Raw genomic sequence first — 16,730 nt, 5'->3', positions numbered from 1 at the left:
TGGTCAGAAAAAGGAAACATCCATCTTGCACCAGGACTACCACCTGCAGCCCTATGGGTGGTGGTACAAGGTTCCTAGGCCAGTCAGTGGTTCTCAAAGTGTGGTCCTCAGGGGGGGGGGTCACAGTTACACTGTTGTGAGCTTGTAGATCGGCTATTTTCTCTCTATATAAAAACAAATATATATATATATATATATATATATTAAAATGTGTTTAGGTTTTGTTTTTGTACATAGCATATAAAATAGGGGAAACATCAAGGATAGAACACAATAAAGTCAGTGACTTATTGTGGTAATAGGGCTCAAGTGGTTAAATGCCTCCTGCCTATACTCACATTTTGTTCTCTCTTTTCTTACCTGAAATTGGCAGAAATTACCAATAAAGTACTGATGTCTGTCCATAACTATGAAATGGGAATGAAAGTACGATGAGTGGAGACAAGGAGAACAGAGCTAGCTTTACATCATCCTGCCCAGGAGACAGTATTCACCCATCTATGCCATTCATTATTGTTATTAGTTTGACAATAACAATGTTATCTTATTGGAATTAGAATATGATATTTGTAAAGAGGGTGCCAGACAGCAACCATGTTGGGAAGAATACTGACAGACAGCAGTAGCTGTCCAGTGCTGAAATGCAGTGTCTAGCTCAGTGGTTCTCAAAGAGGGGACCTTGAGGGGGGTTCCGGAGGTCCCCAGCTAAATGAGGTACTAATACAAAATTAATACTAGTAAAACTAAACAGAAATGGGTTTGATTGATTGATGTAGTTTATTTAGTAAGACATGAGAACATTACATGACAGTACATAACAGTACATGGAAGTACAAATTCACAATACAAGGTCTACTAAACTGGAACTCTCATTAAGCACTAAGCTTGTTTAAGATGAGAACCCCATGCACACAAATCATGATGTCATATAAGAGGCAGACATATATACACACTACTATACAGAATGTCATACAATCAGCTTTCAGGTTACTGGTATGAAGAGAGAACAAAAGTATATATATATATACAAAAGAGGAAAATGAAGGAGGGGGGGTAGGGGGGGTAGGTTAAGACTTAGACAGGGGCCATTTTCGAATTGCAGCCTCCTGAAGGTGTATCTTTAGGGCAGTTTTGAAAGTGAATAGGGTTTTACACTCCTTTACTCCTTTTGGTAGGGCTAGGGCATTCCACATTTTTGATGAATAGCATGAGAACGAGTTCATTCCCTTAGTTGAGCCAAATCTGGGTTGAACATGATCAGTGGAGCTGCCTCTGGTGTTATGATCATGGACTTCATTAACATTTTGGAAGTATTTTGACAAATACAGGGGGATCCCAATGTTGTGGTGTATCTTGAAGACCAGGCCCATAGCAAGTTGCTGTACTCTGTCCTCAACCCTAAGCCATCCTAGCAAAATGAGCAGGGGTTAGATGGGTTTTGTGATTGAGGCCAAGAAGTAGCCTTACAAGTTTGTTTTAGGATGTTTGGAGCCTTGTTTTTAAGGCCTTGGAGGTGTTGTGATACCATGAAGTGCATGCATAATCATAATGACCTTGAATGAGGGCCCCTGCAAGAATCTTCAGAGTATTCTTACTGACTAGACGATCAATCCTCCACAAATAACGTGTTGTTTGGTTGACATTTTTGATCACTTTTTCTGCATTTTTGTTACCAGAGAGGTTTGCCTCCAAGATGGAGCCCAGGTAGGTAATTTCATCCTTTCTTTTGATGACATCATCACCCACTTTGATCGTGAAACTCTCTGCCTTGCTAAGGTTAGGACTGGACCCAAAGAGGATGGATTCAGTTTTACCCAGGTGTAATGAAAGTTTGTTGTCAGAGAGCCAGATGCAGATCTTGTTGAGTTCGGAGCTGAGTTTTCTCAACCTGCAGCCTGTCCCTGTCCGAGACTAGCAGGGCAGAGTCATCTGCGAACAGGAACAGTTTGCAGTCGCAGGCTGATGACATGTCATTCACATATATCAGGAACAGTAAAGGTCCTAGTATACTTCCTTGTGGGACACCACAAGTCACAGGGAGGGGGGGGGACTGGGTGCCGTTTACTTCCACCACTTGCTCCCTCCCTTCCAGGTAGGATCTCATCCAGTTCACTGACGTATCATCAAAACCTATTGCTTTGAGCTTATTGATCATAATTGGGTGATTAACGGTGTCAAAGGCCTTCTGGAGGTCCAGCATGACCATGCCGCAATATTTGCCCTTGTCGACATCTTGTTTGATAGAGTCGTTCAAATAGAGAAGGCATGTGTCAGTGGAGTGGTTTGTTCTGAAACCAGATTGGAATTTGTAGATTAGATTTTTTTCAGCATGATACTTATCGACCTGTTCATAGACTATTTTTTCCATGACTTTCGAGATGGAGCTAAGAATAGAAATAGGGCGGTAGTTGCCAGGGTCTAATTTGTTTCCTTTTTTGTACAGAGGGGTCACCCTTGCTTTTATGAAATCGTTAGGGACCCGTCCCTGTATGATGGAGAGGTTTATTATGTGGGTAATGATTGGAGCAATGGAGGCGGCTGAGTCTTTTAGAAATTTGGCGGGGATATTGTCGAGGCCTGTGCCTTTGTGTTGATGAAGGGCACTCAATTTTTTAAACACCTCTTCTGTTTTCACAGGGGAGAGTTTTAAATCATCTTTGCGTACACCCTGTTTTTCGTAAAATGAGTCAACTTACTCTTCACCATAGCACCCAGAGTGAGGGGGTAGTTTTTCAACCAAATCTGAGGTTATGGTCGTGAAGAATATGTTGAGGATTCTACTCACTTCATGTATGGATGTGATGAGAGTGTCATTCACCTTGAGGCTTATGTTTGTAAACCTGGTTTTCAATTTCTTGCTGCAGCCTAGTAGGTTGTCCTAGTAGGTGTCCAAAACAATACTAAAATGACCAACAAGTCATCAAACTAAACTGAAATGAAGAGGAAAGCCGTCGATTAAAAAAAAATAGAACTAATTAAAAAATGGATGAACAAACAAACAAACAAAACAAACAAAGGAATGAATGAATGAAATCAGTCTGGTATTGAGTTTCTGTGGTAACAACTTCAACCGCAGGGTTACCAATAAGACAAGGGAGACATCTAGTGGACTAACTATCGCACTACAAGACATCCTTTTTGTACTGCTGCTGGCTGCCCTGAACTAACAGGGCTCCCTCATGAAATAGATCTTGTATCTCAATGGGATTCACCTATATACATTATGGTCAAATAAATACAAAATAAAAACCACAAGACGGTATCTTGAACCTAGAGGGCGCCCTCTACTGGTATGGCATCATTATATCACCACATCATGTGAAGTATAAAACTCGTTGAAGGTCGACAGTTGATCACATCAGTAACATTCTGTAAAGTAGGCTACAGTTACACTAAGCTACACTCTTATTGCAGAATACTTGGTCTGACTGCAGTGCAGCCACACAACATACCCATAATGATGCTGTATCTCATTGTTTGCATTATACAAAATTAGATAAGTGAATTTGCACAAAGTGTATGCTATGTCCTTATCTTAAGAAACATTAAGTCAAGTGAGTCCCAACATTAAGTCAAGTGTGTCCCGACCCAAAGTTAGAGTTGTTGACTTTTTAATACAATAAAAACATAGTGTAAATAAATGTAAAAAGGCCAGCAATAAAACATTCTACATTTAGGACAGACCATAGAGTTAAAACAGACAGGTCATTATGTGAGCATGAGATGCATTTCACCACCACTGTCGTAAAGCGTCTCCCCCTGTGCTGTCGCAATGACATTTGCTTCGACAGCACTTTCCGGCAGCCGAGAAATCGAGGAGAAAGCAACGCCAAACGTCGCAGGGGAAACCCGTAGCTCCGGACGAATCCTCCGATCTATGAAACATTCGGAGAAGTGACTTGTGTTCTTGTCAGCGAAGACCTCCACGCCGTGAATGCGATCGCGTATAACGCCTTCAAAGTGCAAATCTCCCCCTTAATGCGGTGGGATGGCTACAGTGCCGACTGGGCCTAGTAGCGCATTGCCTGCATCCCCGGCCGAAATTACTCCCTTCCCCGGGGGTAGGAGCGCGGAGTCCGGGGAGGACGGGCAGACGGGCCGCGGCAGGGAGGACCCCAGTGTCACCGGGAAGGAGTCGCAGGTCGGCGAGGAGGACAAGCGACAAGCGATCAAGAACAATCAGAAGAACATGTTATCATCGCATGCTAACCCGACGGCGCTACACCTCAAGATGCAAGCCCAGGAACAGCAGCAGCTGAACGGCATGATCAGCCCCTCGGAGGACGCTGACAGCCACCAGCACGCGGAGAACCGAGCCGACAATCCTAGCAGACCGTCCGATGACAACTGTGACACCGTGGAGGAGGAGGAGGGGACACCGAGCGACACCAACAACAGCGAGCATTGCCTCCACGAAGGAGGAGGCCCCCGTTCGAAAAGCACCGGCGGCCACCCTCTCCCGAACAACAACACCATGAACGGAATGCTGAGCATCACAAGGACTGAGGCTGTGCAAAGCCACCCGGACGCCGGGGAGTGTTGCCCCACGGAACCGCCGCGACCACCGCCGGGCGAGCCCCCCGATCACGGCGGCGACTGGGAGTCGACGACGAGCGACGTTGAGACACGCCTCGACCCGGCAGCAAGGCAGCAGCAGCAGCTGCAGCTGCAGCCCCCCGCGGCAGAGCTGGCCAGACTGGATCTGAAGGATAGCCACGGGATCCATTACGTCCGCTACGAGTCCGAGTTACAGATGCCATGGATCATGAGACTGATCACCAAGGACTTGTCTGAGCCTTATTCCATTTACACTTATAGGTACTTCATCCACAACTGGCCCCAGCTCTGCTTTCTGGTGAGTAGAACCATCTTTGCCAGCTCTGCTCTGCACTGGTCTGACTGCTTGTAATGGAGATATATATTCAAGCTGCATTATGATCTGAGCCGGTTGTCTTCTTAATAAGACCTGTTTTCCCCGCAGATGGCATTTTTCCAGGTCTCCTTAACCACTTACCCTACGTATATACTTATTTGTAATTCAAATATTTGTAATTGAAATAGTGAATCTGCATTGAATAGCAGATCTTGCTTGTAAAACATCTGCTATCTTAGCTGAATGTTCATCGATTTTTGCCTAATGTTTTGCCTAATTTTGACATAACCCTTAATAGGTGGGTTCATGTGGTATTAAGCCTGTTTTCTATCTTCGCTGGTAAGAAGGTATAACTGCATCCTCTCAATGTTTATCTGAGCTATAGGGTGTGTCTCTGTCTGCTGCTGGAGTTGGTATGTACAGTACATGGGCTGGTCAGTGCACTTAAATAATCACCTGTCAGCCTGTCAGTCACAAGAGGCAGCTGAACACAGTGGTGCTATGTAGTGTTGGCCCACGTACACAAATGCATACAGCCAACAACAACCACTTATAAATATCCCTCAGTGCACAAGGCCTGACAGGGAGTTTTTATAGCCTTGGACGGTGCTGCAGTCAGGACAGCGTATTAAGCAGAATCTGAGATGTTTTCACAGTCGCTTTAGTTTGGCCAACTTCAACAAATTTTCACACTTGGTGACAATGGCACACCGCACACCCCTTTCGTGACCTAACATACTGGCCTCATTTCATTCTATATGAATGTCATGTCAAGATGAGAATTGAATCAACTATAAATCGATTAAAAAGTGGTTAAGAAATGATTTGCTTAAAGTGGCTATCCTCTTTTGAATGGGCGGGAGACTAAGGCACCATGACAGGACTGATATGACACTATCTACTCCAAAACTGTAGAATTACCCTGCCCAACTGGGTAGAGCTGTTCAATAAAAAATATCCATCTCTTAAAGTACTACCAAAATATGTTCACAGTGATACAATATGAGAAAAAGTGCAGAAGACATGCACTTACCAAACCTACTAGAATGGCTGCTGGATCAAAAGTTTGTCATGTAATCAAATGAAAGAAAATCTGTTACTTAAATAAATCCGTGTCGGTGTGGAGATTTTCTTTTAATTTGATTACAGTAGAATCTGAAATGTACAAAATGTTCGGAACCACAGTGTGCCTGTTTACGATGTCATCATGTCACCATCTCTTCTCACTTGGAGGCTGAAAACCCACTGTTGCCTTGAATGCAGCACATGACAAGAGGAAATGCTTCGCAAACCAGGGTCAGAGACAGGTCAGCTACTGTGTTGGCAGAGTGAGCTGAGCTTGCACCGGTCACTCCAGGAGACTGTGTGTGTGTGTGTGTGTGTGTGTGTGTGTGTGAGAAAGAGGATGTCCTGGTGGCTCAACCAAGTTAGTGAGCTGACGACCACATAATTACAACGTGAATACTTGTATCGCATGTTTCCCCTCTCTCTAGCCTCTCTTTCCTGTCATAAATTGCTTTGAAGATGAACTGAGGAATAACATGTTTCTGTGTGTGTATCTCAGGCCATGGTGGAGCAGGAGTGTGTTGGAGCCATCGTGTGTAAGTTGGACATGCACAAGAAAATGTTCCGTCGCGGCTACATTGCCATGCTGGCTGTGGACTCCAAGCACAGGAGGAAAAGCATCGGTGAGGCCCTCAGCCACTTTTGCACTGCATTGCACTGTACTGTACCAGCGTTTCCCCCAGACAAGTTGTTAGGCTCGGTCTAGTCTCTCGAGTCGGCAGTGTTGACTTACACAATTTTCTAATGCTTCCGTCATACAGTCTGTGCAAAGGAAGCGCTGAAAATGAGCCGTGAGTAAAGCGGATGTCTCCTCCCCTGCTTTTATTTAATCGTTGTAGTTGCGCAAATGTGTCCTAATGAAAATCAAAATAATCGAAGCCGATATAGCTTGCTGCTTATCAGAAATGGAAATAAAAAAATGAAATGTGAAGATATTTTGTAATATATTTCTGAACAGAAATGACGAACAGATGACGGTTTCCTTAATCGCCTTTCAGGCGGTGTAGTTCCAGACTATATGACATTCAGAGATTGTGGAGTAGTCTGGCTATGCAAGACTCGACTCGGTGGCAAGTATCATTTGACAGGGGCTGACGGCCCAACACAGGCTTGTGACAGACTGATGGCAGCGTTAAGGCAGGGCCCTATAGTTCTAGGCTCCAATGACAACATGTCGCGGGTTCGAGTCCCGATCCCGACGACCTTTGCTGCGTGTAACTCCCTGTCTCTCTCTCCCCATTCCCTGTCTATATACTGTATACTATCAATAAAGGCAGAAAAAAGCCCAAAAAATATCTTTAAGAAAAAAAAGAATCATGGATGGAATCCAATATTGATTATTAATAATTATTAATAATCAAGGATACCGATAAACCAATATTTTGGACTGATATTCATTTTTGGTAAATATAAAAAATATTTCAGTCAAACAACATAAAGCTTCACACACTCTAAATCCAGGCACTTGGAGAGCTCAGCTCTCCTCTGGTTTCTTCAGTGTTTATTCCTGCTGATCCTAGAAGCACCACAAGCACTTTATAATTGTAGTACTTTTATCTCCTGTGAGCACCTGGTAGTTTTTTCTCGTTTTTAGCTCATTACAAATACTGGCTTTGACTTTGTCACCGCCCACTTGCATGCATCCCCCCACTCCCCTCCCTCTGACAGTCACACCAAAGCAGTTCTCCCCCTACCGTCTGTCTCCTTTGCCAAATGTTTCTTTTTAAACACTTATCCTATTAGTAAAAACTGCTTCACAACAACAATGCTGGCATAACTAAGACATTAGCTGCAAAAAATAGCTTTATTCATCCCTGGATTACATGTATTATCAACAAGTTCCACACTCTCTTGTCTCGACTACTTTCACATTTCCTTTTTGAGGTGCATGCACGTCGGGCACAACACAATGTTTTCAAGTCAATTGTTTGTGAGCGAAGGTGTGTGAGAGAGTGACAGAAAGAGGGTGAGAGGAAGTTAGTGAGCAAACAAGAGTGAAATTACATTCCCATATTATGAATTCTGTAACTTTAATATCGTCTCTGTCAGGTGGAAACCTCATATGTCCAAAAGTGTTACTTTTCAGGATTCAAATTCAAAAGTAGCAGATCTACAAGCTCTAAACACGGCGCCGCGTTTCGAGCTTGCAGATCTGCTCATTTTGATAGTTTTGTGTGACGCTGTAGTGTGATCAAGTAGGGCGTTACTTTACGAAAAAACACAAGGTTAAAATATGGAGATAAGAGGTTTCTTCTGTCCGACAGCGACAATATGCTCTTTTGATTGGGTTATATACTGTGTAACCTAAACCTTAGTGCGCTCTTCTTCTCGTCTTATTGCCTCTCAGCCAAGGAACATGCTTCTGTACTGGTGCTTTGGATTTTCCAGCATCTCTCCCACAATTATCGAGTAGAGCGTTGATTGGCTATTTACTCGTCAGTTTCAACCAATGCTGCGGGCAGGACATTGAGTCAGACTTACTAAACTGTACATTTCAGAGAGTATTTCCACAATGTGTAGGCCAGTCAGGGGTCAACTTAGGCTCTGTTATACACTGTACTCCATTACACTGTACCACTCTATAATGAACTACAGCATACTCTGTTACTCTGTACTGTAGTAACTGTACTATACTGAATTCTATATCACTGTACTACACTGTCTTGTGGTACGCTGCACGGACTACTGATCAATGTACTGCATTGTGCTACACTACTGCACTGTACAAAGAGTGAACCCTGTTTATTGCAAATGTCTTTAAATAAGTTCTACGTACACTTTCTGCCAGCGTGCTCACAGTCACTTTGCGTTGCACGTTCTATGAAATGAACTTCTGGACTAAACGAGGACAATACACAAACCAAGGGCTGCTTACATTAGCCATTGTGTGCTTCTTATCTACGTATGTGGTTTGGCTGACCTGTGTACCTTCTGTTTCAGGTACTAACTTGGTAAAGCAGGCTATCTATGCCATGGTAGAGGGCGACTGTGACGAGGTAAGACAACTGACTCCAGACTGTCTCTTTTCCAGTCTAACAGGAGTTTTGTTTACATTTTTGCCTCAAGGGCCCACAGAATATAGATGCAGATACAGGGAATTGAGGCATATAAATACATGTGCAGGGAACGTGTCACCAATACAAACTCTTTTACACACTTGTTTACTCACGCCTGCCCACTAACTCAGTCACCTATTCCTACATGCAACACAAACAGTGTTGTTTAAATGATTTCAAATCAAATGATAGAGCAGAAATTTGAGACGGACAGTTTGAGATTGATTCCGTGTCCGTCCCCCTCCCCTTGCTGCATCAGACAAAAGGATAACCTTTTTATGTCACCGTATTGCTGTGCCCTTTTCCCCCTTTTGTTCCTCGTCACCGAGTTGTCATACACGAATGTGGATGAAATGCAAATAATCTGTTACTTTTCTTCTTTATATCATGTAAAGTCATTATTTTTGATCTGTCTGCAAGTTTGGTGGAGGTGATGAATCAGAATACATTTATTGAAGTCTTTTAGCAATCAGGCACTTGCAAGACATGAAACATCATATTTTTCTGAACATTATCAATGTAATCACCCTAAGATAAAGGTGGAGTTGGTTTCAGTGTGTGAACATGCGGTGCTTTGTGTGCATCGCAACAACAGCATCCACACCAGTCAGCGACACATGAGTTGGGTGCATTTTTGAGTCAAGAAAAACAATCCCAAAACAAATATCTGCTGACTGAATTCATTCAAACAGAGTTTTGGGGGGAGAAGGGAATATATTCCGCATAGCTCTATTTATTCATCCGTTTCTCCATTAACCACTCCAACTACCTCCATTGAGACCTATTTCATACGTTGTATGATGGGCTCACATGGCGGAAAATTAAATGGGTGATCCATAAACTCACAACGCGACCACGTTGCATTGTGCAGTGTTGTGAGTTTGTAGATGGCCGATGTTTGACAATTCTCTGCAATAATGACATGCCCAAAATAAGGAAAGTGGTTAACTCAGTAACTTGACAGCTCAAGGTTCTTTATTGTTACATCTTGTATACAGGTACATAAGAGTAAACATTACGTTTGTTAACATATACAGATACTTAAGAGTAAAGAAAATATTTTTTCCGGCTCCTCGGACATTGCGAGGATTCATATACAGATACTTGTGCATAAGAGTAGAAATGACTTTTGTTCGGCTCCTCGGACATTGAAACTTGTCCACACTGACATGGCTGTCCACCTCCCCATCTCCGCAGGTCGTGTTGGAGACAGAGATCACCAACAAGTCAGCCCTGAAGCTGTATGAGAACCTAGGCTTTGTCAGAGACAAGCGGCTGTTCAGATACTACCTGAATGGAGTGGACGCCCTGCGACTCAAACTGTGGCTCCGCTAGAGGAACACAAAACAAGGAAATTGGACGGAAGGGGGTGGGGGTGTGTGGTGGTGGGCAGTGGAGTGTTGCTCACCTCCTCTGACGATCAGCTCAACAGCGTCAATCCTGCCCCGTCATTTCACCCCCCTTTTCTTTTTTACACGCATACACACATAGACTATAGACACATGCTCACACACACACACACACACACACACACACACACACACACACACACACACACACACACACACACACACATGCATAGAGTACTCATACGCAGTACACCTACAACAAACATAAAAGTTGAGTTCATATGCATCGACACACACACCCCATTTGTTTTTCTTTGGTCCCCGACCTCTTCAAAGAACTCATCCTGAGGCTTAAAAAGGACTATTAATCCCACCAAAAGTTTTTATGAATATGGCCCTTATAGTCATTGGACTCTTAAGAGGAGGAATAAAGGGCCGTGGGTGGGTGGGGGGGAGAGGAGGGGCAGTGAAGGGTCTCCTGGATGACCTTGCCTCGGACCAGATGACCTTTTTGACCTTCAAGCTTGGACCCCTTGTTGACCAGGAAGTGAGGTGTGAGGCAACTCGAGGCGGGTTAGGCCACGTGTCTTTGCGTGTGGAAGCGCCACCGCTCAGAGAAGGAGGCGCCACCACCACAAAGTTATTCACCTGAACACAGGAACACCAACACCAAGTCAAACCAGGACACATGAGTTAGGGGAGGGGCGGGGGGGTGACCCATCACAGACTCGTAAGAAAATATTTGTGGAGTTTATTTTTTGCGTTTCTTTTCTCTTTTCTTGGTGAGTTAGACAGAGGATGGAAAAGTCTATAGTGTGACTGAGTGTTTGTACCGCCTTGTGTTTTCGGAAAAAAAGGGGGGGGGGGGTGTATAGCCTGTTTCTGTGTGCGCTTGTGTGTGTGTGTGCGTGGGCACAGATAGGAGATGTGGTTGGTTTGTGTGAGTGCGTTTGTGTATGCAAAATGCGTGTGTGTGTGTGTGTGTTAGTGCCTACTTGGGCAGAAAAAAAACTGTGCATCTGTGTTGTCCCTTGTCCTGAAGCGAGGACAGCGCCTGTTCGCCGTCCTGTCTCCACCGTCAGGGCAGATGCTTTTATTTTAACGCGCCAGGGGACATGCGTGACGAGTACGTGTCAATTCACAATAGCTCAGATCTCAGCCTGGTCTGAGACTTAACTCCCCCCTCCACACACACACACACACACACACACACACATAAGCTTTCCTCCACGTAAACAAGAACTTTTTGGTGCAAAGCAGGTAGCTTAAACAAATCACTCCCCCTTAGCAGCTCCGACTTTGCCCCAAAATGGTGGATCATTCTGTTCCTCAGTTTTCAGTCCCTCCAATCCCCAAAGGAAGAGTGGATGTGGATGTTCTTTTTCTTTTATTACATTTCTTTCCCCCGCATCCCCCTGCAAATGCACTGCCAGGCACGGCAAAATGTCCCTTAAAGGAGAATCAGACTCTTCCTTCTGGCTTTTCTTCCACAGAGCCCTTGGGGTGGTATGTATCTATCTACTGTGTCTGTCTTATCGACTGATGCCAGATTTATAGGTCCGATTTGATTTGAAAAACTTTGATTTGATTAAAGTTTCTATTTGAGAACATTTAACTTATAAGCAAACTAAATAAAATTAAACACGAATAACCTTTTGACAGATAAAACTTTTCTTTTTTAAATTAAGTGTACAATGTATATTAAACTTCAGTATATGAAAAGAACATTTAACTTAAATTATACAATCAACAAGCCAACAAGTATAAAGATATAATAAAAATAAACAGAACTTTATTTCATTTAACCACTTTACTGTAGGCCCATTCACTTTTTAGATTTTTGAAATTCCCGCCTATGCCCAAAATTGGATACACGTCGGCTGCATAACAGCTGATACCAATGTCGTCACCCTTACCCTTAGAATGATCCTTATTACTCCTTGGTCACAAGTACCACTATACCCACCACCACTCACACAGATCACAGCCTGGGAGTTGTGCTTGCTAACAGGCTGGACACTGGGCTCTGGTCTCCTTCTGGCCTGGCGTCAGCATCAGACTGTAGGGGGCTAGTATTATAAACATGCTGGATTCTTGTTTGAACATGCGCTGTGTGCGGCGCGCGCGCGTGTGTGGGTGCGAGTGTTTGCGCGTGCGAGTGTTTGCGCGTGCGAGTGTTTGCGACACGTGTGCGCTGATGATAAAAGGAAGAAAAGACAAGTATTCTTAGCAGATTTATATTTTATTCTTTTTGTTTTCGTTCGCTCTCGGCTTATCTAGATTGTTCCACCATACACCTGTACGACCTCATGCTGGCCACAGCTTTTGAGTCCAGCTCGCATCATGTTTCCCAGTTGCCCTGCTAACTTTGATGCACTACCAACCTCCCGAACATCAGAAGACGTGCCCACCTGGGAAAAACACACACATGCACCAGGATGCTCTCAATTCACCACATGGCAAAGACACTTTGCATTAGTAAATGTTGTTTTTCTTCGTTTTAACTATAGTAAAATGAACAAAGGTCAGATGCACTTCTTTTTGCAATTGCTGCAGTATGTGTGTGTGTGTATGACGTGTGTTTGTCGTTATTTTGACAATGGTGTGGAATCAGTTCTGTCTAGATTTTGTGTCTCTACTTTTCAGAGGCCCCACACAGGGAAACCACAGCGCTCTATGGTGCAGGCTTTTGTTCCAGCCCACTCCTAACGAGGACAAAAGGACTAGTTAGTAATGGGCCTGGAAGGAAAGCATAACATTCTTAAACTCTCCCCGATTAGGGCTACTATTTTCTTTTGGGATCTGATAACACAGGACTAGGAGACAAATGTGTCGATCGTTAGCAAAGCTTGACAGGGAGAATAAACCGCCAAAACCCGCCATCAACTTAAAACTTATGTCTTCTGCGGATTGTCGCTGTTTGAATACCTTCCACAAAAAAGGTCTGAACATTTGTAGTGGAATCTGAGTTTAGATAAACGGTAGTGAGTCAAGTAATGCAACTACAAGTCTATGCACTTTGATCCTGCCTACAATTCACACAGATCATTGCACCTGTGTTTTTTTTCCTGTTCCAGTGAGAGACGTCCAAAGTGAATATTCAGCATCGCAGATATTGTATTAGATCGATTAAAATAATATTTTTGCATTAGAATAAGTTGTTTTTGGCGAGTGACATCATAAATTAGGCCTCATGGTCTCGCTTGACCCAATAAAAAAAATATGTCAATTTATGTAATTCTTACGTTTCAGCACAGTCATAAACCTTAGCCATAAAATAGAAATAAACTGAGATAGGCCCTCTCACTCTGAGATGCGTTGAGGAAATGGCTGGAAATTGTATTCCTCTTTTAGTGCAGTTCAGTCAAAATGAATGGAGCCTGTGAGGCCACGAGCTGAAGGGGAGAGTACATGTTTACAGACCTGTCGACCCACACAACCTGTGTATGTTTGTGTTTGTGTGTTTGGGGTGAGGGGGGAGAACATACCTTTTTTTTTCTTTACAGATTTGTATGTGAGTGTTTGGTCTTTGTTCATCAGATATATCGAGAGCACCTTTTTTGTGAATCTGTGGATTTTATTTTTTATTTCGTTTTTTTTTGTTATTTTGTGGAGCGGGGGGGGGGGGGTGATTGATTGATTGAGTTTTATTATTATTGAGGTTTCTGGTGGATTTCTGTGCTTGGATGATTTTTGGAGCTTTTCCTAGAATGAGCAGGTTGTAAACAGCTCATGTCATGAATGAAAGAGGAAGGGTTATTGAAGCTGTTCTCTTCCTCTGCCTATCCGTCACAGACCAGTGACGGATCTTTCCGGATTTATGCATATATTTAGTTGGTCGCTGGTGTCACACTTACAGAAGAAATGGCTAATCTACAAGCTTGTAGCATGTAGATCTGCTATTTTCGGTGTGTGGCAACATGCACAATTAAGTATCTCAACTGTTTAAATCTTCCCCTCACAATCAAAATGATGACGTCTTGGTCTAATATGAGTTTCTTATAGAGGTGTATGGGTCTTCTATCCTTTTGATATGGGCCATGATCCTAATGAATTTACCTTTTACTGTCTGTACCCCATCACTGTCTGACTCTTCTCTTTCATACGATGACTAACAGACAGGAGAGGTGTAACCTGTTACAATATTTCTAACCAGCTGTGTATGAGGAGGCAGTTCAGTGATAAGTTGTGCACTGTCTTTGTTCTGTTTTTTGTGGAATGGGTCTCCCCCCTACACCCTCCATGTTGTGACATGTGAAACTCTGGCAGTGCCATTAGGTTTATGGGCATTACAGCCTGCCACAATGAGTCAAACGGCTCAGCTTAGACTATGAACATCGACTGATAGGACTTTGTCATCAATCTCAAGTTTGTAGCCGTGGCCTGTGGCAATGCCTAAGAACAACCCAATACTCAGTACCAACTGCTCCTTGTCACGGCTCAACTGTGTTCACAAAAGAGAGCGAGATGTGACTTGTTTTGCCAGTTAAGTGTTCAAATTTAATTGTGTCTTACAAGAAGGACTTTTTACTTTCATGGACTTTGGGTGGCCATCGTGTCCCAGCTAGCTTACACTAAAAGCCCACTGTACATCACGTTGCATGATGGTGTCGCTTTCGGCAAGTAGATACCGTTGCGTGACGAGGTATAAATTGGGCTCAACCGTTCCCAGACCTAATCCCACAATCCTCTGCCCCTCCCAGGAAGACCTTTTGCTTAACCAACAAAAACAGTCTGCCGATGAAATAAGCGAAACGTGACTCGGCAATTAAGCTGCTCCACTCGCCAGAACCAACTACAGGGGCCTCTAGCTGGCTTTGGGGCGACCGGCACCAGCCCCCTGACCCTGCGGCCATCTATAAAAGTGTGCTGAGGAGAGAGAAAAAAAAAGGGGCGTTTTGCATGTCAGATTTTTGTTTTTGATTCCCTGCCCCTCTTCCCTTTTCTCCTCTTCATTTTGATCTGAAAATGTCCAACAATAGCTTTTATTTAATGTGGGGGAAAAAAAAGAACACAGAAATAAATTATTTGATTTTTTTAATGCTGTAAGCTGGATTGTAGTGACTGGTGCCTGTTGTGTCGTGTCGGTTCTGTTTCTCAGTCAAATCACCCCAAACAGGTTTACCTTTGTGACTATGAGTGAAATTTGAGGTTGTGAGGGGTCTTTTATTTTAGGGCAGAGACGATATAGAATATATTTACGTAGTCAAATATGTTTGTCAAGTAGACCTGTAAAGGCCTCATCATATCGTTGCTGTCGGGCAGAAACCTCTATCTCCATATTTGAACCTTTTTGTGGGGTTTATTTTCTCGTAAATTAACGCCCTACTTGATCATACTACAGCGTCACACAAAAGTAGGCTATCAAAAGTAGCAGATCCGCTCAAAATGCGGCGTGAAGCGACGCGTTTTGAGCTTGTAGACTTGCTTACTTTTATTATTTTTGAATTTTAATCCTCAAAAAGTAACAGTTTTGGACATAATTTATGAGGTTTCCACCTGACAAAGACAATATTCTATTCTGAAGTGGTTTTGAAGCCCTTCAGATCAGATTTTCTGAAAACCCCTCACTTTTCAATGGTTCCTCAGATTTGTAGAGTTCATATAAGAAAGGCTTGAAGCAGTGGACTGTGGTCCATTTTTATGCTCATACTTGACATTAACCACTTAAACCCTGTATACCTGGTTGTATAGTTAATAGCCGATCTACAAGCTCACACCGTGTCGCAAGCTTGTTGATCTGTTATTTTTGACGAATGTTCGCCTATTACGACTTGCCCAGAATGGGGCCACTAGGGTTTATGTGGTTAACAAGCTGATTTTACTGTGTACACACAAACGGACATCTGACAGGTGTAATTCATTTATTTGCCATCATGTCATGTTTAATATCTACAGAAATTAGCCAAGTATGTCCAATATATTACATAACGCTGATCCCAAAACAGCAGTGGTGCATATATACAGGCAATAATATGTATGCATCAAGCTTATCAGACAATACATTTGATACTTTTAAACGTAAGAAAAATTATCAGCATAGAGACTGTTGGTTGTACAGTACTGTATGTACATTATTCAGATGAACTAAGCTCCAACACATCGTTAAAAACCATGTGTCCTACATTGGTAAAAACTTGATGGCTGAGATCCTTTCCAGTGTGTGTTTGAATCATGTACACACACACAGCAGCCATCACCATGCCCTAAGGCAGTGATTCTCAACGTTTTTCCATTTTAAGGACCCCCAGTTTATGATTCATTATTGGCCACGCACCCCCATAACTCTCCGAGTTACCAATCATTCAGCTGGGGACCAGCTGGAACCCTCTCAAGGACCCCTGGGGGTCCCCGGACCCCACTTTGAGAACCACTGCCTTAAGACAC

The 16,730-nt window shown here is 43.3% G+C and overlaps 2 protein-coding genes across 2 annotated transcripts in view; both read left to right on the top strand.

Moving 5' to 3' along the window:
* LOC308103590 (E3 ubiquitin-protein ligase pellino homolog 2-like) overlaps positions 1 to 16,730 on the top strand; it is a 243,242-nt gene that overhangs the window by 75,499 nt on the left and 151,013 nt on the right. The gene's annotated exons all lie outside the window — the stretch shown is intronic.
* naa30 (N-alpha-acetyltransferase 30, NatC catalytic subunit) lies at positions 3,603 to 15,384 on the top strand. Its single transcript, XM_080454069.1, has 4 exons — positions 3,603 to 4,855; positions 6,438 to 6,561; positions 8,879 to 8,934; positions 10,192 to 15,384. The coding sequence occupies exons 1-4, from the start codon at positions 3,989 to 3,991 to the stop codon at positions 10,327 to 10,329; spliced, it is 1,185 nt and encodes a 394-aa protein (XP_080310195.1). The 5' UTR covers positions 3,603 to 3,988; the 3' UTR covers positions 10,330 to 15,384.

Source organism: Gymnoscopelus braueri (genome assembly GCF_963280865.1).
Source record: "Gymnoscopelus braueri genome assembly, chromosome: 16".
NCBI lineage: Eukaryota > Metazoa > Chordata > Actinopteri > Myctophiformes > Myctophidae > Gymnoscopelus > Gymnoscopelus braueri.
The sequence above is the reverse complement of the archived record's forward strand: the minus strand, read 5'-3'. Positions and strand labels throughout refer to the sequence as shown.